Below are 27,917 nucleotides of genomic sequence, written 5' to 3'. Positions count from 1 at the left end.
CACACACACACACACACACACACACACACACACACACACACACACACACACACACACACACACACACATGTTTACCCTCCAGTGAGTGCCACTATCGCGCCATAATTCTCCTCAATAACTGGGCCGGACTGAGGGAATCCTTGATGAGGTTAATCCCGTGCCGCGGTAAACGAGACCTCTGTCAACTCTCTTAGTAACAATAGTGGTACTAGCTGCCATGTGGCCCGCGGCCGTGGCCCTGTGTAGATGGCCCTTTCTGGGTGGCCACGTGTGTGGCTTGTACATATGGCGTTGATGTCTATTTACTACATGCGACCCCTAATGTTTTTGGTTTTACATATGGCCTTGATGACCACATATGGTTCGTATTTGTGGCCCTGATATGTGATTAAAATGTGGATACATATGTGTCCAACTTGTTATGCTTTTATCGATACAACTCGAGAGTAAGGTACACACACACACACACACACACACATATATATATATATATATATATATATATATATATATATATATATATATATATATATATATATATATATATATATATATATATATTCCCCGTGTAGATAATTCAAGGTAAAAAGATAATTGGCCCTATATGCCTCTCAGGATTCCAATGAGTACCTTAGTGAAACACATTTGAGCTCTCTTTGCTTATTATTTGAATAGAAACTTCTACTTTTTTTCATCAACAGTTTTTTCAGTGGGATTATTTGACCTTTGACCCCTCTCTTTAACCCCCCCCCTTCCACCCCTCCCACCTTTCCTTCCCGGTAATATGTGTGACCTTAAACGACCTGAGAAAAATAAGAGTGACCCTGTTATTGACCTTTGCATGTATTTGGTCTCTCTCTCTCTCTCTCTCTCTCTCTCTCTCTCTCTCTCTCTCTCTCTCTCTCTCTCTCTCTCTCTCTCTCTCTCTCTCTCTCTCTCTCTCTCTCTCTCTCTCGCTCTCTCTCTCTCTCTCTCTCTCTCTCTCTCTCTCTCTCTCTCTCTCTCCCTCCCTCTCTCTCTCTCTCTCTCTCTCTCTCTCTCTCTCTCTCTCTCTCTCTCTCTCTCTCTCTCTCTCTCTCTCTCTCTCTCCTCTACGTTGGTGAGATTGTGACCTTGTTCGACATCCGGAGATGGTGACCTCTCATTGACCTCTCAGTATTGACCTTTAGTATTGACCTCTTAGTCTCCGGGGGGGGGGAGGGGGAAGGGGGGGGGTTCCGAGCTCACTTGTTTGTAGAGTTTATGTGCAGTGCAGCATGTGTGTGTGTGTGTGTGTGTGTGTGTGTGTGTGTGTGTGTGTGTGTGTGTGTGTGTGTGTGTGTGTGTGTGTGTGTGTGTGTGTATTTTTTATGAGTTTTTTTATGATGCGATAATGTTTGAAATTGGAGCCCAACATGACATTTGTTAATATTCCAGATATCATTTCATTTTTATGTAGAATTTATCTACAGTAAATACAATTACATTTTAAACGTGAGTTGCCAAGTCCGTAGAGTGTTCCGCGTTCCCAGTCAGCCCTCAGTGGGGGTTAGTATAGCGGGTAGAAGCAACGTTAATACAACTTTAACGCAACGTTTTGAACGTCGATTCAACGTTTTTTTCTTGGATACTAAGCCTATTTGGTGGTACAATCTGGCTGTCGATTATACGAACTGGTGGGGGAAAATTACGTCTATGAAAAAACTTTTGCTATGAGTATTTGCATGCACAAATGAATATGAATGCACATATGAATACACACACACACGCACGCATGCACGCATGCACGCACGCAAGCAAATACACACACACGCACGCATGCACGCACGCAAGCTCGCACACACAGACACACACACACACACATATGTATATTCATTACCATTCAAAGGTTTGCTACCAGACTAGTACCTGAACTGAGAGGTATGAGCTACGAGGAGAGACTACTGGAATTAAAACTCACTTCGCTGGAAGACAGAAGAGTTAGAGGGAGACATGATCACCACATACAATATTCTCAAAGGAATCAATAGGGTAGATAAAGACAGGCTATTTAACACAACCAAATCCTCACATTATCTTATTCCTGATTGTCGGCAGAGGTTAGTGCTATACCTACAACTAGTGGTTCAAAATACAGGGCTGAGGAGCTGGCGCTCGACCCTTTAAGCGTCTCTAGGTGAGAATATCTTCGTCTTTAGATGCATAAGACCAAAGATATACGCACGATTACACACCTGAGAGTCCTTCCTCTCTTACACACCTGCCTCATCCCGGGCTCTCCAGGCGCAGGATACCCCTCCCCTATACCCCCCCCCCTCTGAGGCACCAGGTGGCACCATGATCCATCTGTATGTGGCACTGAGGCATCATTGTCCATATTGCTCCATGAGGCACCATATCGCGTCTTGCTCTATGAGTTAATGGCACCAAATGGCATAATAGTGCCACTATGAGGCAACATGTGGCATAATAGTGCCACTATGAGGCAACATGTGGCATCATGTGGCACTGTGATCGGCAGAATATTAAAATTAATCCATTCAATCAACGCGAGTTATCAATAAATTATTTGTTTAGGGATTATCAAAACATATCCAAAAGTCCCGAGCCTTCTCTAGGGACGGGAGGGGACGGATAGGGGACGGAGAGGGGAAGAGAGATGATAGGTGGAAGAGGGAGAGGAAGAAAGGTGACACAAGGGGGAAGAGAGCAGAAGAGGGACAGGAGAGAGAGAGAGGGATTAAACTAAACAGAAAATACAAGAGAAAATAATCTACTTTCTATGCTGAGATCATGTGCTGGAAGCACTATCGTCCCTTGGTCTGGTATTGACTGTACACCGACAGGATAGAAAAGCAGAAGGCTCTCTCCTCCTCCACTCTCCACTCCTGTGCCTCTTGTGGGTGATTTTTTCCCTCTATAAGCCAAACTGAAAATCGTGCATGGCAAAAATAAGAATGTTGAAAATAATCTTTCTGCTGCAAACTATGCTGCCATACACACACACACACACACACACACACACACACACACACACACACACACACACACACACACTGTCCTCTGGCTCAGCTTACCAAACACCATGCGACCTCTATTCAGCAAAACGATTTGGACCTCAGCTGTTATAAGCACACAGACGTGTTTGACGCAAGTCAGACTTGTAAGTCACATATGAAAAGGATAAGAGCCGAGGTGGCAAAGCCTTGCAACATGCAGTCACTCAGGTGATGAGTCTTGGAGCATCTTTCAATGTGTTCCTTTGGTAAGGTGGGCACCTTTGGACTAACAAATCACACCAAACCACTCTACTTAGTTTGTCCTTTGTGAAGAACTTAATATGAGTTTTTTTTAGACTTCTGTATCTAAGAGAGAGAGAGAGAGAGAGAGAGAGAGAGAGAGAGAGAGAGAGAGAGAGAGAGAGAGAGAGAGAGGGAGGGAGAGGGAGAGAGAGAGAGAGAGATGGTAGAGTGGTTGAGGGAGGAAAGATGGTGAGGGGAAGATTCTCTCCCCACGAGGGGAAACAAGAGAGGGGGGAAAAATCTTTAGTCTCTGGGGAAATTTCCCACAATTGCCGCCAGGAATCTTGGAGGACGCATCGATCTATTTTCTCAATGCATTACCCTGTTAATTACAGCGAACCATGAGCCCTTTGTGATTGTGCGTCATTATACGGATGTATTTTGATTAGCTCATTACCAGTGTTATCGCTGGTGTTAATATTATTACGATAATCTGTTATTCTTGTTGATGCTCCTAATACCAGACGTGTTATCGTAGTGATAACAGTGATGTTGGTGATTATATGGTAAAAGTTAAACTAGACTGTTATAGAATAATAATAATATTTTTCATCATTTTAATTTGTATTTTTGACTAAAAAATTATTAATTTAATTGTAATTATTATTATTATTATTATTATTATTTTTATTATTTTTGTTATTATAGATATGTACCAGTTACTTGGTCTGTGAAAGTTTAAAGTAGATTTTCCCTGTAGAGGTATACCTGCTTTGGGAGGGGGGGGACTACCTGTTGATTGTTCCGAGGATCAGCGTCTCCACGGCCCGGTCTCTGACCAGGCCTCTGCCTGGAAAATGATTCAGTAACATTTCGTTGTATTATCCATCAAGTTACGAGATTTGTCGATTGCATGTCGCGCTGGCGGTCTGCTTCTATAAACACGTCCCAAAATTGCTGTATTGGTGGAGTGTACGAGGGTGTGTACTGGGCAAAGTACTTTACGGGCACGCCATAGCCCGTGCTACATGGATACTTCGTTCTGAGTAGCTAAATCTAAAACAACAACAAAGTACACTATTAGTGTGTAGGTGAAGAGTAGATTCTCTTATCTACACTTGGGAGGTGTAGTAGATGGGTGCCCGCAGACACCTCACTTCCTAGTGTATTCATTTTATTTACTACTGGAAATGAAATGGATATTTGAAGGGTTTCTGTGGCTCGTTTTGGGGGACTTAGTTACCACCTGTGTCGCCTTGTTTGAGTACCGACTCTGGCGAATTGAAGTTGTCCTTCCTGAGTTATTTTTTATGAGGGAATCAAGGTTCCTCTATTCTCTCTTCTAGAAGTGTGTGTGTGTGTGTGTGTGTGTGTGTGTGTGTGTGTGTGTGTGTGTGTGTGTGTGTGTGTGTGTGTGTGTGTGTGTGTGTGTGTGTGTGTGTGTGTGTGTAATTAGCTAAGTGTAGTTACAGGATGAGAGCTACGCTCGTGGTGTCCCGTCTTCCCAGTACTCTTTGTCGTATAACACTCGTATAACACAATAACGTGTGTGTGTGTGTGTATGTGTGTGTGTGTGTGTGTGTGTGTGTGTGTGTGTGTGTGTGTGTGTGTGTGTGTGTGTGTGTGTGTGTGTGTGTGTGTGTGTGTGTGTGTGTGTGTGTGAGGGCGTTTGGAATGCATTGTGCAGACGTTTATTAGATATTCCGCCTGTCGTTTCGATGTCGTCAATGGACGACAGGAAGGGTAGTTAGGGGGAGGATATGGGAGGTGCAGAGAGATGGGCTGATAGTGATGGTGTTAGTGAATGGGGTGACGGTGATATGGTGATAGTTATGATGGTGGGGTGATAGTGTTGAGGGGGGGGGGGTGTGAGGGTGATAGAGCTCTGATGGTGAGAGGGGAGGGGGGGATGGTGAGGGTGATAGCTGATAGTGACTGGGTGAGGGCGCTGTGGAGTGCTACTACTTACGATAGTGAAGATAAGCTTTAGTCTCTCTGGAATGCTAAACGATGGTGGAGGGAGAAGGGGAGGGGGAGGGAGAAGGGGGGAGGGGGAGGGGCGGCGGCATGAAAGGTCGCAATTAATTTTGGAACGAGGAGATAACTGTATGGAAATGGTTGGTGCTGAGTGGTAGTTAACGTCAGAATATGCGCACGCACACACATACACACACACATACACACACACACACACACACACACACACACACACACACACACACACACACACACACACACACACACACACACACACACACACACACACACACACAGTGTGTGTGTGTGTGTGTGTGTGTCTCCACTGCATAGAAAACCCCCCTACCCCAAACCCTCCCTGCCCCCACTCAAATGTTCAGCAAAATCTCCCTCCCCCCACACCCAATCCCCACCCTTCTACCCCTCCCCTCCTCCCGAGTCCTCCCTCCCCCCCTTTCCTTCCCGTCCTCCCTCCCCTTTCACTCCATACCCTCCCTGTCCCTCCCCCTTCGCTGGATCCCCCGCCCCTCATCCCAGTATCCTCTGAGACCCTGTTATCCACCTCACAGATCCTCACACCCATGGAACAGCCTCCCCCACCAGCAGAACACTCACCAAGGAGGCGATTTGAGAAGGGACAGAAGAAAGTGAGCCTCAAAGCGATGTACACAAACATAGATGGAATTACAAATAAAGCAAATGAGCTTGGAGAACTGGTACTAGAGGAAAACCCAGACATAATAGCCCTCACAGAAACAAAGATCACGAAAACGATAACAAATGCAGTGTTCCCACAGGACTATTATGTTATGAGGAAAGAGAGGGAAGGAAGAGGTGGGGGTGGTGTAGCTCTGCTGGTAAGACAAGGCTGGGATTTTGAGGAGATGGATATTCAGGGCTGCGAAGGTTTCAGTGACTACATAGCAGGTACTGTAACAAATGGAGGGAAAAAAATTATAGTCGCAGTCATATATAATCCACCACCAAATGACAGAAGACCTAGACAGGAATATGATAGAAACAACATGGCCACCATTAACATAATAGAAAGAGCAGCTTCTGTTGCTAGCAGGAATGGATCTGGACTACTAATTATGGGAGACTTCAACCATGGGAAGATAGATTGGAAGAACAGAGACCCGCATGGAGGACCAGAAACACGGAGAGCTAAGCTGCTGGACGTGGCAACAAGAAACTTTCTAAGCCAGCACACCAAAGAACCAACAAGAATGAGAGGAGAAGATGAACCAGCAATGCTTGATTTGATATTTACCCTAAATGAATGGGATATAAGGGAAGTTAAGATGGAAGCGCCCTTGGGAATGAGTGACCACAGTGTATTGAACTTTGAGTACCTGGTAGAGCTAGGACTTATCTCCCCCCAAAAAGAACTAGGAATCAAAAGGCTGGCATACCGAAAGGGGAATTATGAACAGATGAGAAGTTTCCTAAGTGAAATACCTTGGGACACAGACCTCAGAGACAAGTCTGTACAGGGTATGATGGACTATGTTACCCAAAAGTGTCAGGAGGCAGTAAACAGGTTCATCCCGGCCCAAAGGGAAAAATCCGAGAAGCAACAGAAGAATCCATGGTATAATAGGGCATGTATGGAAGCGAAGAAACTGAACAAAAAGGCGTGGAGGAACTTCCGGAATAACAGAACACCAGAAAGCAGAGAGAGATACCAGAGAACCAGGAATGAGTACGTCAGGGTGAGAAGAGAAGCAGAGAAAAATTTTGAAAATGATATAGCAAACAAAGCCAAGACCGAACCAAAGCTACTCCACAGTCACATCAGAAGGAAAACAACAGTGAAAGAACAGGTATTGAAACTTAGAACAGGCGAGGACAGGTATACAGAGAATGACAGAGAGGTGTGTGAGGAACTCAACAAGAGGTTCCAGGAGGTCTTCACAATAGAACAAGGTGAGGTCACTGTGCTAGGAGAAAGGGAGGTAAACCAGGCGGCCTTGGAGGAGTTCGAAATTACGAGAGAGGAGGTCAAGAGACACCTGCTGGATCTGGATGTTAGAAAGGCTGTTGGTCCAGATGGGATCTCACCATGGGTACTGAAAGAGTGTGCAGAGGCACTTTGCCTGCCACTCTCCATAGTGTATAGTAAGTCACTAGAGACGGGAGACCTACCAGAAATATGGAAGACGGCGAATGTGGTCCCAATATACAAAAAGGGCGACAGACAAGAGGCACTGAACTACAGGCCAGTGTCCTTGACTTGTATACCATGCAAGGTGATGGAGAAGATCGTGAGAAAAAACCTGGTAACACATCTGGAGAGAAGGGACTTCGTGACAAATCGCCAACATGGATTCAGGGAGGGTAAATCTTGCCTTACAGGCTTGATAGAATTCTACGATCAGGTGACACAGATTAAGCAAGAAAGAGAGGGCTGGGCGGACTGCATTTTCTTGGATTGTCGGAAAGCCTTTGACACAGTACCGCATAAGAGGCTGGTACATAAGCTGGAGAGACAGGCAGGTGTAGCTGGTAAGGTGCTCCAGTGGATAAGGGAGTATCTAAGCAATAGGAAGCAGAGAGTTACGGTGAGGGGTGAGACCTCCGATTGGCGTGAAGTCACCAGTGGAGTCCCACAGGGCTCTGTACTCGGTCCTATCTTGTTTCTGATATATGTAAATGATCTCCCGGAGGGTATCGATTCATTTCTCTCAATGTTTGCGGACGATGCTAAAATTATGAGAAGGATTAAAACAGAATAGGACTGTTTGAGGCTTCAAGAAGACCTAGACAAGCTGAAGGAATGGTCGAACAAATGGTTGTTAGAGTTTAACCCAACCAAATGTAATGTAATGAAGATAGGTGTAGGGAGCAGGAGGCCAGATACAAGGTATCATCTGGGAGAGGAAATTCTTCAGGAGTCAGAGAAGGAAAAAGACTTGGGGGTTGATATCACGCCAGACCTGTCTCCTGCAGCACATATCAAGCGGATAACATCAGCGGCATATGCCAGGCTGGCCAACATACGAACGGCATTCAGAAACTTGTGTAAAGAATCATTCAGAACTTTGTATACCACATATGTCAGGCCAATCCTGGAGTATGCAGCCCCAGCATGGAGTCCATATCTAGTCAAGGATAAGACTAAACTGGAAAAGGTTCAAAGGTTTGCCACCAGACTAGTACCCGAGCTGAGAGGTATGAGCTACGAGGAGAGACTACGGGAATTAAACCTCACTTCGCTGGAAGACAGAAGAGTTAGGGGGGACATGATCACCACATTCAAGATTCTGAAGGGGATTGATAGGGTAGATAAAGACAGTCTATTTAACACAAGGGGAACACGCACAAGGGGACACAGGTGGAAACTGAGTGCCCAAATGAGCCACAGAGATATTAGAAAGAACTTTTTTAGTGTCAGAGTGGTTGACAAATGGAATGCATTAGGAAGTGATGTGGTGGAGGCTGACTCCATACACAGTTTCAAGTGAAGATATGACAGAGCCCGATAGGCTCATGAATCTGTACACCTGTTGATTGACGGTTGAGAGGCGGGACCAAAGAGCCAGAGCTCAACCCCCGCAAACACAACTAGGTGAGTACAACTAGGTGAGTACACACACACACACACACACACACACACACACACACACACACACACACACACACACACACACACACACACACACACATGCATCCAGCCCGAGGGTCGCAGGCTACAGGCAGGATCTCGATCCTTATCCTGACTCCTATTTCCTGCAGGTTTGTGATGCTTGGAAGCAACCTTTCGGCGTCTATTGGTACTGATACTACCCCCCCCTCCCCCCGTGTAGGACGTTCATCACAGCCTCTGTGTGTTACTGGTGTTTGATTGTGTTTTTCTGTATGAAATTTGTCGGGTTGCAGTGTCACTTGTCTGTGTGTGTGTGTGTGTGTGTGTGTGTGTGTGTGTGTGTGTGTGTGTGTGTGTGTGTGTGTGTGTGTGTGTGTGTGTCAAAACAACAGCACCAACAAAAACAAAACAATAGCATCAACAAAAGCATTGACAACTACAGTACCATCAAAATGAAGAACATTATACCCTTGATAACAACAACAGTCATCTTTCAGGATATCAACAAAACAACTAATCCTTGAACACAGCTTACAACACTAATAACAATAACAACCACAATGTTCCACACAGATAACAATAACAGTGTATAACACCACAACACAGATAACAATAACAGTGTATAACACCAGAACAGAGATAACAATAACAATATAACACAACTGGTCTCACAACGAACGATATCGCTACTAACACACATCACATATACGTGCGATATCGTAAACTTTACGATAGCTAGTATATTTTCTCTCCAGTAAACCCTTATACCTTGTGATATCGTATTTTTGAACCAGTTTTCTGTGTTCAGCGCGTGAGGTCATTAGACCTTAGACGTCTTGAACGTTGAACTGATGTTCAACGTTACTGGGTGTGTTATGTTCATTCGAGAAATCGTTTTGAACAATATCGGGTGTTCACGAGAACAGATGATTGTGTTCATTAAAGAATCGATGAAGAATAACTTTTCTTCCTGAGAACATGTTCGTCAAAGAAGCTTTGAACAATTTTGGGTGTTCCACGGAAGTTATTCATCAAAAGAAACTTTTTTTGTGTACTTCGTTAACTTTGTCAGTGTTCAACTGAGGTGTAGTTCAACGATGTTCAACGGAGATGTTGTTCAACGAAGCTATTGAACAACCGGCTTCTGTTCAAAGACGAAAAACACGAGAAATAAAGAGTGAAGAAGAAACAAAAGGAGAATGAGAAGAAACTGATAAAGACTGAAGAGAAGGAAAGAAGAAATAGGAGAAAGAAGAGAGAAAGGAACATATAAAAATGAGAGAGAGAGAGAGAGAGAGAGAGAGAGAGAGAGAGAGAGAGAGAGAGAGAGAGAGAGAGAGAGAGAGAGAGAGAGAGAGAGAGAGAGACAGACAGACAGACAGAGGGAGTAGGGGGGGGTTAGAAAGCGTGTTTAGCACTAACAGGAAAGAGTAATAAGAGAGAGAAAGGAAAAAAAGAAGAGCAGGAAAAGAAAAATGTGGAACGGAAGATAGGAATAAAGGAAGGGAGGGAGGGAATTATCAGGTGAAAAACGCCAAGTCATTATGAATATTTAGCACTAGAAAGGGACAGGATATGGACTTGGGAAGAGACAAGCGGGGAAAGAAATGGTGCCCAACCACTTAGACAGTCGGGGGATTGAACGCCGACCTGCACGAAGCGAGTCCGTCGCTCTACCGTCCAGCCCAAGTGATTAGACCGGAAGAAGGGAAGGAAAAGTAAAAGTAGAAGACAAAAGACACAAAATAAAATGTCAAAAAAAAAAAAAAAAAAAACAGTCAACCTTTTCCTCTTTTCCAGAGTACAAAAAAAGACCTATAAATAACACGGGGGAAAAAATTATAACTAAAATGAAAAGCAGAAAGAAACTACAAACAGAGGAAAAACAAACGAACTAAAGAACTCGCAGGTCAACACACAATGAACAAACATACCGAATCGTACTTTTTGGAGGGCCAGTGTACGGTAGAGTGGTAGGAGGGAAACAGAGAGGGAGAGATGGAGGGAGAACTGGTAGGAGGGAGGAGGGAGGGAAGGTGAGAGACACGGATATCCGGAAGACAGAGAGACACGAAGACACAAGGGTAGGAATAACAGAAACATGTATACATTTCCATCTATCTGTTCAAAGTAAGATTTAACAATATTCTGAGCACCATTGAGTTCTAAATCTTTAAATTTAGAAGTATTATTAAATTCACCCCCTTTCATCAAAGGGTCACATTGTGTATTGAAGAGAAGAGTGCGCTTGTCTGTGCCAACTCTCGGCTAGAATAGGAAAAAATTCTCCCTCGAAAGTCAGGACATTAAAGTTCTCAATCAAGAAATGCAATTAGTGCGTAATCAGCAATTTTATTCACAATTAAGTTCAGTGCAATTGCTCAATAATTATCAGAATTCGAGAAAGAGATTTTCTAGTTTTTTTTTGGAGGGATTAGGTAAAGCAGGAAGGTTGTGTGTAATTCTTTGGCCTAACAAGGTCCTGTGGTCCTGGGTTCGATCCCAGGCGCCGGCGAGAAACAATGGGCAGAGTTTCTTTCACCTTATGCCCCTGTTACCTAGCAGTAAAATAGGTACCTGGGTGTTAGTCAGCTGTCACGGGCTGCTTCCGGGGGGTGGAGGCCCCGAAATCATCTCAAGATAATCTCAAGATAAACATAACCTATCCTATTGAAACTTAACGCTAACCTAACTTAACCTACTTAACTTAAACTAACCTACCTTAACCTAACCTGCACAAAACTAGAGGAACGTTAATTAAAGCTCGTTAAGCTTTAGTGTTTCAGGTGTTCCATTCAAGAAAAAGGATGAGGTTCGGCTAAGATAAGTTTGGTGAGTTAGGCTCAGCTTAAGTTAGGTTACCGTATGCTAGGTTAGGTTAACTTGGGGTTAGGTTAGGACGAAATACACCGATTTAATATATATATTTTTTTGTCGTGTATTATTTTGAATTATTATTTTATCTCAATTGTTATTGTTTATAGTCATGCTTGCACAGATGTTCACACACACACACACACACACACACACACACACACAGAAAGGGGATAGACAGGAGGCACTGAACTACAGGCCAGTGTCCCTAACCTGCATACCATGCAAGCTGATGGAGAAGATTGTGCGAAAAAAACTAGTGGAGCATCTGGAGCGAAGGAACTTTGTAACACAGCATCAACATGGGTTCAGGGATGGCAGGTCCTGCCTCACAGGGTTACTTGAATTCTACGACCAGGCAACAAAAATAAGGCAAGAAAGAGAAGGGTGGGCAGACTGCATATTTTTGGATTGTCAGAAAGCCTTTGATACAGTGCCACACAAGAGGCTAGTGCGAAAGTTGGAGATGCAGGCTGGAGTGAGAGGGAAGGTACTCCGGTGGATAGAGGAATACCTAAGCAACAGGAGACAACGAGTCTGTGTGAGGGGTGAAGTCTCAGATTGGCGAGACGTCACAAGTGGAGTCCCGCAGGGGTCAGTCCTCGGACCTATACTGTTTCTGGTATATGTAAATGATCTCCCAGAGGGTATAGATTCGTTCCTCTCAATGTTTGCCGACGATGCAAAAATTATGAGGAGGATTGAAACAGAGGATGATAGTAGGAGGCTACAAGATGACCTGGATAGACTGAGTGAATGGTCCAACAAATGGCTGTTGAAGTTCAACCCGAGTAAATGCAAAGTAATGAAACTAGGCAGTGGAAACAGGAGGCCAGGCACAGGATACAGAATAGGAGATGAAGTACTTAATGAAACAGACAGAGAGAAAGATCTAGGAGTTGATATCACACCAAACCTGTCTCCTGAAGCCCACATAAAGAGAATAACGTCTGCGGCATATGCGAGGCTGGCTAACATCAGAACGGCGTTCAGGAACCTGTGTAAGGAATCATTCAGAATCTTGTACACCACATATGTAAGACCAATCCTGGAGTATGCGGCCCCAGCATGGAGCCCGTACCTTGTCAAGCACAAGACGAAGCTGGAAAAAGTCCAAAGGTATGCTACTAGACTAGTCCCAGAACTAAGAGGCATGAGTTATGAGGAAAGGCTGCGGGAAATGCACCTCACGACACTGGAAGACAGAAGAGTAAGGGGAGACATGATCACAACCTACAAAATCCTCAGGGGAATCGACCGGGTAAACAAGGACGAACTTTTCAACACTGGTGGGACGCGAACAAGGGGACACAGGTGGAAGCTGAGTACCCAAATGAGCCACAGAGACGTTAGAAAGAACTTTTTCAGTGTCAGAGTAGTTAGCAAATGGAATGCATTAGGAAGTGATGTGGTGGAGGCTGACTCCATTCACAGTTTCAAATGTAGATATGATAGAGCCCAATAGGCTCAGGAATCTGTACACCAGTTGATTGACGGTTGAGAGGCGGGACCAAAGAGCCAGAGCTCAACCCCCGCAAGCACAATTAGGTGAGTACAATTAGGTGAGTACACACACACACACACACACACACACACACACACACACACACACACACACACACAACCTGTTCCTCATTACCATTATCTGCCTTAACTGCTTTAACCGCGAATAAAACTCTTCCTTCTTCACTTGTGCCTCCATCTCTCCCTCCCTCTCTCTCTCTCTCCTCACCTCCCTCCCTCCTGTTTCCTCACACAGTCAAGATAATTATATAATGTCTGGCTGCCTGGAGAAGGTAATGCACAAATCCTGTTCATCTGGCAGCCTTTTGTCTCTAATGAAACCCGGATTTAAATAGGCTTTTGTGGTAGCCATTTTGCTTCGTCTTTCATCATTAAAAAAAATATGTGGAGTTTCGAAAGCCAACTATTTTATGTTTGATTCACGAATATATATAAATATAAATGTGTGTGTGTGTGTGTGTGTGTGTGTGTGTGTGTGTGTGTGTGTGTGTGTGTGTGTGTGTGTGTGTGTGTGTGTGTGTGTGTATTTTGGTTCGAAGCAAGGACTCCCTTGAGCAATTGTTATCTGAAAAATCTACACCTATGAATTGAAAATAAAACAAAAAAATTATTGAGTGCTTTTGTTGAATGAACACATTTTAAAAGGAATAATCAATGAGATTCAATACTTGAATATATATAGGCAGGAAAAAGGACGATATATAAGGTGAACGAAAAATATCTTTGTAATATTTATTATTATTGCCTAATGATCATAAAAAGAAGAGAAAACTACAGATGTCTTAATGATCAATATATGTGACTTCCTGGAAACAATATTCCTATAGCAACAATTGTCTATTAATCATCATACAATCATCGTTTTTAATTGATACATTAAAAACGGATTAAAAGTGTACACACCTTTACTAATATTCATGTTGTAATGTTTTGTAATTTGCATTAAAGTAGTTTCAATAGTGTTATTTCAAGGCCATTCAAACTTGGACACATTTTAATGGATCAATTTAAAAAAAACGATGTTAGTGTGATGATTAATAATTAATCCTAATACGAACATATTACTTTAAGGAACTCGCATGTATTGATCCATTGGTCATCTGCAGTTCCCTCTTGTACTTGCATTCATAAACTAATATTAGAAATTAGACGGTTTTTTTTGGTTCACTTCACAAGTCATCTTTCCATCCATCTCAAAGGTGTATAGAAGGTTATAATGCTAAAATATTAACAAGATAGAAATACAAAAATACATGTTAAAATATTAACATGTATTTCCATACATGTTCTTGAAAACTTTTATTTGTTTCACAATATACAATCAAACGTTTGGGAACAATTTCTGGTATTAACGTTGTGAAATTTTGTTCAGACACTGATGTTGTGGACCATTTTGATGAGATGTCATTTTGCAATTGTTCAGAGGATTGCAGGTGTGATGTTACAGTAATATCTATGTTATTGATGTTGCAATATAAAATTTTGAGGGGTTAATTTTGTGGGAACGTTTGTGAGGGGTTAATTTTGTGGGAACGTTTTTGAGGGGTTAATTTTGTGGGAACGTTTGTGAGGGGTTAATATTGTGGGAACGTTTGTGAGGGGTTAATATTGTGGAACGTTTGTGAGGGGTTAATATTGTGGGAACGTTTGTGAGGGGGTTAATATTGTGGGAACGTTTGTGAGGGGTTAATATAGTGGGAACGTTTGTGAGGGGTTAATTTTGTGGGAACGTTTGTGAGGGGTTAATATAGTGGGAACGTTTGTGAGGGGTTAATTTTGTGGGAAAGTTTGTGAGGAGTTAATTTTGTGGGAACGTTTGTGAGGGGTTAATTTTGTGGGAACGTTTGTGAGGGGTTAATTTTGTGGGAACGTTTGTAAGGGGTTAATATTGTGGGAACGTTTGTGAGACGTTAATATTGCTGGAATGTTTTTTCTGCACGTGTGTTAAAAATTTCAATATATTTACAAGAACGCTAAGGACGTGTGAGATAATGGTGTAATGCTGTAATAAATGGTGTTGGTTGTAGTTTTAGTTGTTAATAATAACGAAGATGGGAGTTATAATTACATTGCCGATAATGTTATGGTGAAGAGTATAAGTACCAGGGTTGTTGAGGGGTCTTGACGGTCAAGTTTCGTGTGGTCGTGACGACTAGAGCTGGTATATGGTCTTGACAACCAGGTTTGCTGTTGTCAAACAACCAGTTTGGTGTGGTAGCAACACCCAGAGGTCTTCTGACCCCCCTCAATGGTCTTGTGGTGCAATATGGTATCACCAGGCTTGTTGAATGTCAGCATTAGTTCCATGGAGATATCTACAGTAAGGAGTGTTTTCTCGTGTATGTATATATATATATGTATGTTTTATAAGGTAGTTTAACCTCTCTCTCTCTCTCTCTCTCTCTCTCTCTCTCTCTCTCTCTCTCTCTCTCTCTCTCTCTCTCTCTCTCTCTCTCTCTCTCTCTCTCTCTCTCTCTCTTGTTCTATATATATTCTCCACATCATCGTTTTTTTAAATCTTCCCTGGCCCTCCAACCTCTCCATCATTCTCTCCCCTCGACACCGCACCTTCTCCCTCACCCTCTTTGTCGTTCCCTCACCCTCTTCCTTCTACGTCTCCAATCTTTTTTCCCACCTTCCATTTCAACACTTCCCTCACCTTCCTACGCACCCAAACCCACCCACCCACCCACCCACCCACCCACCTACCTACCTATCCTCTGTCTCTCTCACACACTACCAGAGAGAGGCTACCAGCTACCAGAGAGGTAGCTACCTTGGCTACCAGCCTCTCACCGTCTCTCTCTCTCTCTCTCTCCAGACCTTCCAGGGTAATGTCAACACGTACCTGGAGCAGAAGAACGTGCTGTCCCCTCCGCTGACGGCCAGTAAGGTCCGGTTCATCCCTGTCTCCCCTCACCCGAGGACCATCTGTCTCAGAGTGGAGATGTACGGCTGTAACACTACAGGTGAGTGCTCCCCTGTGTGTGTGTGTGTGTGTGTGTGTGTGTGTGTGTGTGTGTGTGTGTGTGTGTGTGTGTGTGTGTGTGTGTGTGTGTGTGTGTGTGTGTGTGTGTTTGCGGGGGGGGGGGGGCTTACACAACTCACTATATAGTTCGTCATCTCAAGGAGATGTGTCTAAGTGGATGTAAATACCATTTTGTATCTGAGGTTAGGTTAGCGCTGGGTCCAGTCTTTGTTTGTGGGGTTTACCAGCCAACCGTGCTTCCCACCACCACTACCATCACCACAACAACAACCACCACAGTACACCACCACCACTACCATCACCACAACAACCACCACAGTACACCACCACCACCACCATCACCACAACAACAACCAACTCAGTACACCACCACCACCACCACCCCGACCACCACCAACACAATACACCAACTGGAGAGGCAGAGAAACAATCAGACAATTAGTGCCACGTATAAACTTTGTTTTCAGTGTTTCCCCAACAAGCAGCTATTGTTTCCCCGTTAAAGAGCCGTCAACGAAGCACCTAATTACCTTCCTTGTGTGGCACCTGACGAGCCGGCGTGCCTGGCACTCTCTCTCCTTGTTGTCGTTCTCTCCACGTTAATAGTTGGTCACTTATGAATGTTTGGGGAGAGCTTGCTGGTTATTGTGTGGTGGGTGTTTGTATACACACACACACACATATATATATATATATATATATATATATATATATATATATATATATATATATATATATATATATATATATATATATATATATATATATATATATATATATATGCGAACAAGCCTGAATGGTTCCCAGGACAATATGCAACTGAAAACTCACACCCCAGAAGTGACTCGAACCCATACTCCCAGGAGCAACGCAACTGGTATGTACAAGACGCCTTAATCCACTTGACCATCACGACCGGACATAATGAGGTACAAACCTCATTATGTCCGGTCGTGATGGTCAAGTGGATTAAGGCGTCTTGTACATACCAGTTGCGTTGCTCCTGGGAGTATGGGTTCGAGTCACTTCTGGGGTGTGAGTTTTCAGTTATATATATATATATATATATATATATATATATATATATATATATATATATATATATATATATATATATATATATATATATATATATATATATATGTATATATATATATCCATCAGTAGGGATCCATTAGTCTCAGGAGACTATGGAGTTGCACTCTGGTTGTCGGTTTGGGGTGGCCTCTCCAGGGCGCAAAGCCAGGGTAGGCTGATACGGGAAAGAAGCTGTTACCCATGCAGCAGATCCGCCACCCACCCTCTCCACGGCGCCGAAAGTCTCCAATGGAAAGACAAACGCCAATACGATTGGTTGCAGCGCCGTCGCAGGAATTGAGATCTCCGGAGTTGACCTCGAAGTTGGTGAAAGAAGGCACAGGGACTCCAAACCCGGAGACCGCCGTGGTCGGGCCGGAGATGAACCACCCCATCAAGGGTATGAACGACCCCAGCCTCCTGAAGCAGAGCCTGTTGGGCCGCACGAGCCCCAGGAGGTGGACGTCCCGCTCCCGTACCTACGGGTTCCTGACAGAGATCGTCACAGCCCTCTTTCACCAGAGGCCCGCTTCCTTCAAGACCAAGCAGAAGGAAGAAGGGAAGAGTCATACCATATATATATGGCAACCAAGAGAGGTCTCAGTACAGAGTCCTGGGGCACACCACATGCAACAGTTGCATTTGTAATGACCATCAAGAATCTCTCCATTCTTCCTCCATCACTCCTACAGTCTTCAGCCACCACCACCACCACCACCAGTCCTCTATTTCTTCAACCCACTGCTCGCCCTCTACCACTGTTCATCAACTCTTGTTCTTCTCCTCTCTCTCCACATAAGCTCCACCACCCTTCAAACCTCAGTTACCACCACTACATTCACTATTGAATCACTATCGTCACTTTCCACTCTATATCTACCACACTATCAATCTCCACCTGCTCGAACTCTTGCCATCTACCCCCCCATCTTCTTCTACCCCATCACTCTGCTCTCCTCCAACGCTCCACCACCATCTTTATGGTGCCTCCTCCCTTCACTTTCATCCCATCACTCACCACCACACTACTCTTCCCCCTCCCTCCCCATTTCATCAATCTTGACAACCATTCCATCACCATCTCTCCATTCCGTTACTAATCCATCAACCTCTCCCACTTCAGCAGTACCTTTCGTAACCTCTCCACCACCATCACCTCTCCACCACCACCACCACCACCACCACCACCACTACCACTACCATCACCACCCCTCCACGACCACTACCACCACCACCCCTCCACGACCACTACCACCACCACTACCACTACCCCACCACCACCACCACCAATACACCACCACTACCACCACCATCTCCACCACTACACCACCACCACTACCACACCACCACCACCCGCCGGCTTCTCCTTCACCGCTCTCCACCACTCTCACACATCAAGCTGTCGTATATTCATCATATCTCCTTTAATAAATATACCTGCCACGGGGACCTCTCCCGCGCACCGATCAGCATACTGCGTTATACCTCGTGTCTCTGGAGCGCTATGCTGCCCGTTTTCCAACAGCATATAGTTATGCAGTTGGTATATTACATTCAACTCGGCAGTATACCTCGCCTCCGAGGTATACTGATCAACACAGCATATCGTGCGCCAGACTTATTATTTTCCCCTAGGCAGCATACTCACCTAAACAGCAACCTGATTTGCACAGTAGTTGCACAGTATACTCACCTACACAGTATACTCATCTCATTGTTATACTCATGTACACAGTATATATCCCCAGCAGAATATGCAACAGGAGTTGCATAGTATATCCCCCAGGAAATTATACCCACCAGTATACCGCCTCTACCTTGTTCTATAGTCTAGTCTGTCTACCTGTCTGTCTGTCTGTCTGTCTGTCTGTCTGTCTGTCTGTCTGTCTGTCTGTCTGTCTGTCTGTCTGTCTGTCTGTCTGTCTGTCTGTCTGCCTGTCTGTCTGTCTCTCTGTCTGTCTGTCTCTCTCTCTCTCTCTCTCTCTCTCTCTCTCTCTCTCTCTCTCTCTCTCTCCCTTCCTCACACCACATGGCAATATTATCTCTATAGCAACCAATTTTTCTCACTGTAATGTTCAAAGTCCAGCATTATCTGAAGGTAGAAAACATTCAAAACTAAACAAAAATCACACTGTACTTTGAACTTTGAGCTGAAGGTACGACAGTATTTACCTGAGCGACGACTCTGCCACCAGCATGTCGGTGTTGATGTACGATAATTACTTGAATTTTTTTTTTTTGGTGTTGTCGTTTCATGTTAGATGACTTGTAATATTATTTGTTAATGTTTCTAAGATTTTTGTTGGTTTTGTAAACACAGAATGTTTAGTTTAAGAACGGGGGAAGCTAGATTATCAGTGTGGAAACCATGACTTGTGAAGCAGGAGGGAAATTTATGTATATATTTTTTCTTTTGTGAAGATGGCGACATTTGGCGGTATATGACGTTGGTTGCTGAGGTATGATAACCAGTGATGGTTGACGCGTCTAAGCACTGAATGCCAGGGCTAATATCTCTCTCTCTTCTCTCTCTCTCTCTCTCTCTCTCTCTCTCTCTCTCTCGCCCTCTCTCTCTCTCTCTCTCTCTCTCTCTCTCTCTCTCTCTCTCTCTCTCTCTCTCTCTCTCTCTCTCTTTCTCTCTCTCTCTCTCTCTCTCTCTCTCTCTCTCTCTCTCTCTCTCTCTCTCTCTCTCTCTCTCTCTCTCTCTCTCTCTCTCTCTCTCTCTCTCTCTCTCTCTCTCTCTCTCTCTCTCTCTCTCTCTCTCTCTCTCTCTCTCTCTCTCTCTCTCTCTCTCTCTCTCTCTCTCTTCTCTCTCTCTTTCTCTCTCTCTCTCTCTCTCTCTCTCTCTCTCTCTCTCTCTCTCTCTCTCTCTCTCTCTCTCTCTCTCTCTCTCTCTCTCTCTCTCTCTCTCTCTCTTTCTCTCTCTCTCTCTCTCTCTCTCTCTACGAGATGTATCTGCGTGTTGCCCTCTGCATCTTTGGCTTTTTCTCTTTCCTATTCTCCCTTTGCTCTCTATCCCTTTATTAACCTTTCGTATCTCCCGCCCCCCCCCCTCCACTATTCTCATTCCCCTCTTCCCACCCACCTCCCCCACCTCCCCCACCTCCCCCACCTCCACCCCTACCACCCCTCCACCCACCTGCTTCTGTTACCATCTCGTGTTCGCTACATTTTTGGCTAATTCTTAAGCCTCTTACGTAGGAGACTGTGTTTACTAAGCTCTTCTGTACCCTGCAGCTCCCTGTTGCTGCTGCTACTGTTGCTGGAGGATCCTTGTTGTTGCTACTACTGTTCTACTGCTACTCTATCATATCTACATTTGAAGTCTGGAGAGATATGATAGAGTAGTAGTAGAGAGAAATCTGGTGTATGGAGTCAGCCTCCACAACATCACTGCCTAATGCATTCTATCTGTTAACTGCTCTGACACTGAAAAAAATCTTTCTAACGTCCCTGTGGCTCATTTGGGTACTCCGTCTCCACCTGTGTTCTCTTGTTCGTGTACCACCCGTACTGAAGAGTTTGTCTTTGTCCACCCTGTCAATTCCCCTGAGAATAGTGTAGTTGGTTATCATGTCTCCCCTTACTCTTCTGTTTTCCAAGAACGTGAGGTTCAGTTCCCTTAGTCTTTCCTCGTAGCTCGTACCTCTCAGTTCTGGGTCTAGTCTGGTGGCTTACCTCTAAATCTTCTCTAACTTTGGCTTGTGTTTAACTAGGTATGGACTCCAGGCTGGAGCTGCATATTCCAGGATTGGTCTGACATAAGTGGTATACAGGATCCTAAACGATTCCTTACACAAGTTTCTTAAGGCAGTTTTTATGTTGGCCAATCTAGCATATGCCGCTGATGATATCCTTTTGACGTGGGCCTCTGGGGACAGGTTCGGTGTGATATCAACCCCCAGATCTTTCTCTTCTATTTGACTCTTGCAGGATTTCACCTCCCAGATGGTACCTTGTGTTCAACCTCCTGCTCCCTTCTCCTTGTGGTGGCTCCCTGTTGCTGCTACTGTTGCTACAGGCTCACTGTTGCTGGAGGGTCCTTGTTGCCTCCCATCTGGCCACAACCCCTCGGCCACAACCTTCCCCCCCCCCCCGCCCTCTCCCCCCTCTACAACTCTCCCTCCCCCCCCTGCCCCATCACCCCTCCCCCACCTCCACCACCAACCATGGAGAGGGGAGTGAAGAGACACATCACCGAGGCGTCCTTTCAATAACACAAGACCCGGAGGTGTTTCTTCAAGTCTTATTAAGGAGAGACCATATAAATGGTCTCCTGATGTGTTGACGCAGCCTTGGAACACGTCCCCTGATGAATCCTGTGTGGGAGGGGGACCAAGAAGATGGAAGAGGAGCTGGGAGAGGGTGTAGAAAATGTGGAAGAGGGGAAGAGTAAGGTTTTTAGGAGTTTTGTGATGTAACTGGTTAAGCTGGAGAGAGAGAGAGAGAGAGAGAGAGAGAGAGAGAGAGAGAGAGAGAGAGAGAGAGAGAGAGAGAGAGAGAGAGAGAGAGAGAGAGAGAGAGAGAGAGAGACAGACAGACAGACAGAGAGACAGAGAGAGACAGAGAGAGACAGAGCACCTGAGGCACCTACCGGTACCCCAATAGTCCTAGTTCTTACATTCTTACCACAAGAACAATAATAATAAAAAAATAGCATTCTTCTTGGCCCTCACAACATGAGTGACGTCACTCACAACTTTCAAGACGTCTCGCACACCTTCCTAACCACCACAACCAGCTATAACCTACAGGCCAAACACATGTATCAGCTTACATGTAGGTGGTGGTAGTGGTTGTGGAGCGGTGCTTGTAGCTGGTAAGGGGGGGGGGTGGGGCCCAGCCTCGTGCTTGTAACTCACTAACGAGGGTCCGACCCTGGCCTTGTTGGCGCTAACAACGCATCAGTCTGCCCTGAGCACCATTACACAACAGCTCCCATTGATTAGACGGAGACTTCTGCACGTTGTCTAAAATGGATTTCACGGAGCCTTCAATGGGTGGCATAAGGGCTGAAAATGGGTTTATCACAGCCTTAAATGGGTTTATCATAGCCTTAAATGGGTTTAACGTAGCCTTAAATGGGTTTATCGTAGCCTTAAATGGGTTTAACGTAGCCTTAAATGGGGTTTATCGTAACCTTAAATGAGTTTAACGTAGCCTTAAATGGGTTTAACGTAGATTTAAATGGGTTTAACGTAGCTTTAAATGGGTTTAACGTAGCCTTAAATGGGTTTAACGTAGCTTTAAATGGGTTTAACGTAACCTTAAATGGGTTTAACGTAACCTTAAATGGGTTTAACGTAGCCTTAAATGGGTTCATCCTAGCCTTAAATAGGTTTAACATAGCCTTAAATAGGTTTAACATAGCCTTAAATATGTTTAACATAGCCTTAAACAGGTTTAACATAGCCTTTAAACGTGTCTCACATCCACACAGCATGGTCTTGCAAGAACCACTTAACCATACAACTATATATACACAACCATACACACCCATACACAACCATACACACCCATACACAACCATACACAACCATACACAACCATACACAACCATACACACCCATACACACCCATACACAACCATACACAACCATACACAACCATACACAACCATACACAACCATACAGACACGCCTCGCACTTCGGCGTTTATTGAGAGGTGAAAGTGGGAGGTTGGGGGGTTAAAACAAAATAACCTCACAGGATTACTATAACCATCCAGTTATAGTAATCCTGGTTGTAATTGTAATCCAGTTGTAGCCATCCTGGCTACATCTACCTCTACCGTCGATACCAGAAGCGGGAAGGTAGATAGGTAGATAGCTGGTCATACATACAGCATACATATAGCATACATCTTCATACATACATTTAGCATACATATACGCAGAGCTATATTTGTAAATGTTGTTGGTCTTAGGGGATTTATAGGTCAAAGTGCAAAGGGCTATTCAAGAGGACGGGTTCCAAATGCCAGCCATCACAATCCGGCTGATCCGCCACACATTGAGGAGGAAGCTATATCTAATTATTTTGTTTGAAGACTTCCAATCTTTATTTCAGCTATATTTTCTATAGCTTCATATAAGAGGGTTCATTACCCGTGGATCTTCCCTACTGCATTGTGAAAATTGCCAATTTAACTGTTGTAAAAGTTCCCAATTTATTGTTAGAAAAGTTGCCATTTAATTGATTGAAAGTTGCCATTTAATTGTTTGAAAAGTTGCCATTTAATTGTTTGAAAAGTTGCCATTTATAAATTGATCATTTAACAATATGATTCCAAATTTGCCATTTCAGCTTAATTATGCTTAGGTCAGCCTCCTAATTATGCTCAATTAGATTAGATTAATTCTCTAAATCATTACATCACATTATTATCACTGTAATGATAATTACTGCCCCAGACACTCTCTCTCTCTCTCTCTCTCTCTCTCTCTCTCTCTCTCTCTCTCTCTCTCTCTCTCTCTCTCTCTCTCTCTCTCTCTCTCTCTCTCTCTCTCTCTCTCTCTCTCTCTCTCATTCCGCATTTTTTGACACAAATCAACAAAGCTTTAACCCCTGATGATGGTACCGTCTACAGGAGGACTGGTGAGCTACAGTGGGGTGGACGGGAGTGTCCGGGACCCCGGCTTCCTGCTGGGGGACGACTCCTACGACGGTGCCAGGGGACCGGGCCTCCTGCGGAACGGCCTAGGCCAGCTCTACGATGGAGAGTTGGGTAGGCCTCTCAACTTCCTCCAGCTCCAGGCTTACGGTCGAGGCAAGGGTAAGTACAGGGTCGCGTGTTGATTGTATGGGTCGGGGGATAAAAGGTTGTTCTTAGGTCTATAGATTCTCTCTCTCTCTCTCTCTCTCTCTCTCTCTCTCTCTCTCTCTCTCTCTCTCTCTCTCTCTCTCTCTCTCTCTCTCTCTCTCTCTCTCTCTCTCTCTCTCTCTCTTTCTCTTTCTCTCCACAGGATGTAGTCCGTATCGTTTTCTCACTCTCTGGAACCCGTTTACTGCTAGGTGAACAGAGGCATCTTGTGAAAGAAACGTTGCCCATTTGTCTCTGCTTCGAGCAGGAATCGGACCCGGCCAAGGTTCGAGTCTTTGCAGAAATCAGTAATATAATTTGGGAAAAATTATGCCCTTGTTGCCCATTGTTGGGGTTTTAACCATAGGATGGATTTTGATAATTGTAGAATGGTATGTAACTGCTCAAATATCAAAGAGAGACGCCTCATAGGAGTAATTAATAGATTGTATAGCGACAGTAAAGGACATCTAGCAGTAATAATAGTATTAATAATAGCAGTAACAGTAACTGTACCCATTTAGTTGTGTCAATATATATGTTCAGAATTGCTTTAATGTTAGAAACAAAACGAGGGGTAAACTGTTTTTTATTTTATTTATTTATTTTTATTAACGCATTTACATGTGCATTTGTGCAGCTGCCCTAGACTGTATGAAGGGGAGTACAGTGTGTGTCAAGAACTAGCTACGTGATGCTAAGAGTCCCGCATTACACAGAGTGGTTAGTCACACAGGGTCATGTGATCAGTAGTCAGCACTGGCAGACTCTGGATGCATTATGAGGATATCCTCAAGAACACGAGAGTTAATAAAGTAATTACAAAGCTGCAGGTACTTCACTTCAGCGGGACGTAATGGTGTAATAACTGGGCATTCAGTGACGTAGTGCGGGAGATCATGCCCCAGTTCCTGATCACACACTGTTATCCAGTTTGCACTTTTTTTTTTATTAATACATGAGGTACATCTGCATTTGTGCAGCTACCCTAGACTATATGAAGGGGAATGCAGTGTCAAAAAGCTAGCTACGTGATGCTAAAAAATCCCCATCACACAGGATGGTTTGTCATACAGAGGCACATGATAATCAGTCTGCACTGACAGACTCTGAGTGCATTATGAGGATATCATCAACACGAGAGTGAATAAGGCAGCAGTGGTAATAAAAGTCCCCATCTCGCAGGATGGTTAGTCATCCAGAGCCATGTGTTTAGTAGCCTACACTGGCAAATTTTGGGTTCACTGTGAGGATATCTTCAAGAACACGAGAGTGAATAAAGTAATTGCAAAGCTCCAGGTTCCTCTTGCCAACTGGTCTGAAAGGTCTAATAACTGGGCATTCAGTGATGCAGTGCGGGAGATCGTGCCGTAGTTCCTGCTCACAGAGTTTGCAACTGGAGTGCTCAGGATTGGGAGATACGTCACTTGTAGCCACCTGCCACAGGTAACGGTAACCCAACCTGATCCTTCCAACCACTGTGTCGCACAGTCTAGTGGACGTTTTGTGCTGCCCATAGATATAGATCTCAGATCTGAACAAATCATAGCTTTTTATACTGGTGCTTTCAGGTCGTTGGAAGTCAGTAATTTCTTTCCTATCAAACTTGAGTGTTTGGAACAATACAGTTTTGACAGTAGAGATGGGGATACCTAGATCTAATTCAACTTTATCTTTGTTGCACGCTAATTTGGCTGCAATGTCTGTCTCATTATGATGTCTCATTATAAGTGAAAATATCACCCAAGAAACTCTACGGTGCTAGTGTGCCACATTTCACCACTCGTCACGGCGTGTCCATATAACGCCTTTTGTCTTGTACTCACTTAGTTGTGCTTGCGGGGATTGAGCTCTGGCTCTTTGGTCCCGCCTTTCAACTGTCAGTCAACTGATGTGCAGGTTCCTGAGCCTATTGAACTCTCTCATATCTACACTTGAAACTGTGTATGGAGTCAGCCTCCACCACATCACTTCCTAATGAATTCCATTTGTCAACTACTCTGACACTAACAAAAATCTTTCTGATGTCTCTATGGTTCGTTTGAGCACTCAGTTCCAACTGTGTCGTCTAGTGCGTGTGCCCCTTGTGTTAAATAGTCTGTCTTTATCTACACTATCAATTCCTTTGAAAACCTTGTATATGATGGTTCAAAGTCTAAGGGAGCCGGTCGGCCGAGCGGACAGCACACTGGACATGTGATCCTGTGGTCCCGTGTTCGATCCCGGGCGCCGGAGAGAAACAATGGGCAGAGTTTTTTTCACCCTATGCCCCTGTTACCTAGCAGTAAAATAGGTACCTGGGTGCTAGTGAGCTTTCACAGGCTGCTTCCTGGGGGGTGGAGGCCTGGTCGAGGACCGGGCCGCGGGGACATTAAAAGCCCCGAAATCATCTCAAGATAACCTCAAGATGGTGATCATGTCACCCCCAACCTCTTCTGTCTTCCAGCGACGTGAGGTTTAATTCCCGTAGTCTCTCCTTGTAGCTCATGCCTCTCAGTTCGGGTACTAGTCTGGTGCCAAACATTTGAACCTTGTGTGTGTGTGTGTGAACATATATATATATATATATATATATATATATATATATATATATATATATATATATATATATATTTGTCATTCCATTTACTCATTTATATATATATATATATATATATATATATATATATATATATATATATATATATATATATATATATATATATATATATATTCGTTATTCCATTGACGTCAGTGACGTCATTTCATTTACTCACTACCCACACGAAAAAAGAAAACTTTCGAACATCTCAGACACATCTGAGTCTGAAGCTTCCATCCGTGCCCCCTTGTTCTGTTATTATTCCTTGCAAACATTTCCTCTTTTTCCACCCTCTCAGTTCCCCCTAAATATTTTATATGTCTGTATCATGTCTACCCTCTCCCTCCTCATTGCTAGCGTCGTCAGGTTTAGTTACTTCATTCGTTGCAAACTTCTGCACCTTTTCGAGCTTCCTTATGTGTTTCGAGCTTCCTTATGTACCTTCCTTTTTTCTAGATAGGGGCTCCATGATGGGGCTGCATACTTCAAAACTGGCCTCACATAGGTGGTATTCAGTGATCCAAAAGTCTCTTTATTTCAGTTCCTGAAGGATGTTCTGACTTTTGCTAACGCAGAGTATGCGACTGGAGTTATTCTATTTACAACAACCTTTGGAGTTAGGTTTGGTGTTTTGATGTCCACTCCCAGGTATGTTTCTCTATTCGTTATAGAAAGGTAATTTTCCTTCATCGTGTATTGCCCTTTCGGTCTCCTGGCTCTTGATCCCATTTCCATCACCTTACACTTGCTGGTGTTGAACTCTGGAAGCCATTTCCCGAACCAGGTTTGGAGCTTGTTTAAGCCATCTTGGAGAAGCTTACAATCCTCATCTGTCTCAACCCTTCTCAATTAGCTTCGCATCATCTGCAATCATTACCATATAAGACACAACTCCTGCAGTTAAGTCGTTTACATAAATTAGGAACAGCACGGGTCCCAGCACCGTTCCTTCACGTACCCCATCTTCTTACTCTACGCCAGTGCCACTACTCGCTCCCTCACTGTCACTCTCTGACTCCTGTCTGGTAGGTAATTTCTTACCCCACGTTTCCTTATTAGTGCGTTTCCACTTACACCCGCCTACCTTTCAGGTTTGTATAGTAACCTCCTGTGAAATAATTCATCAAAGGCTTTTTTGTCTGTCTAGAAATGCGCAATCTTCTAAGCCATCTCTGTCTTGGCTTATTATCGTTACCTTATCGTAGAACTCGAAGAGGTTTGTCAGGCATGATTTCCCTTTCCTAAAGCCGTGTTGTTGTTTGCTTACAAACCTAATTCTTTCT

At 44.1% G+C, this 27,917-nt stretch overlaps 1 protein-coding gene across 1 annotated transcript in view; it reads left to right on the top strand.

Moving 5' to 3' along the window:
* Nucleotides 1-27,917, top strand: part of LOC123748549 (discoidin domain-containing receptor 2) — a 318,778-nt gene that overhangs the window by 218,538 nt on the left and 72,323 nt on the right. The window contains exons 5-6 of the mRNA XM_069330646.1: nt 16,007-16,154; nt 23,841-24,026. Of these exons, the coding sequence (XP_069186747.1) occupies nt 16,007-16,154; nt 23,841-24,026 (334 nt within the window). The remainder of the gene's footprint in view (nt 1-16,006; nt 16,155-23,840; nt 24,027-27,917) is intronic.

Source organism: Procambarus clarkii, chromosome 24 (assembly GCF_040958095.1).
Source record: "Procambarus clarkii isolate CNS0578487 chromosome 24, FALCON_Pclarkii_2.0, whole genome shotgun sequence".
Classification (NCBI taxonomy): Eukaryota; Metazoa; Arthropoda; class Malacostraca; order Decapoda; family Cambaridae; genus Procambarus; species Procambarus clarkii.
This window is presented reverse-complemented; position numbering and strand designations above follow the sequence as displayed.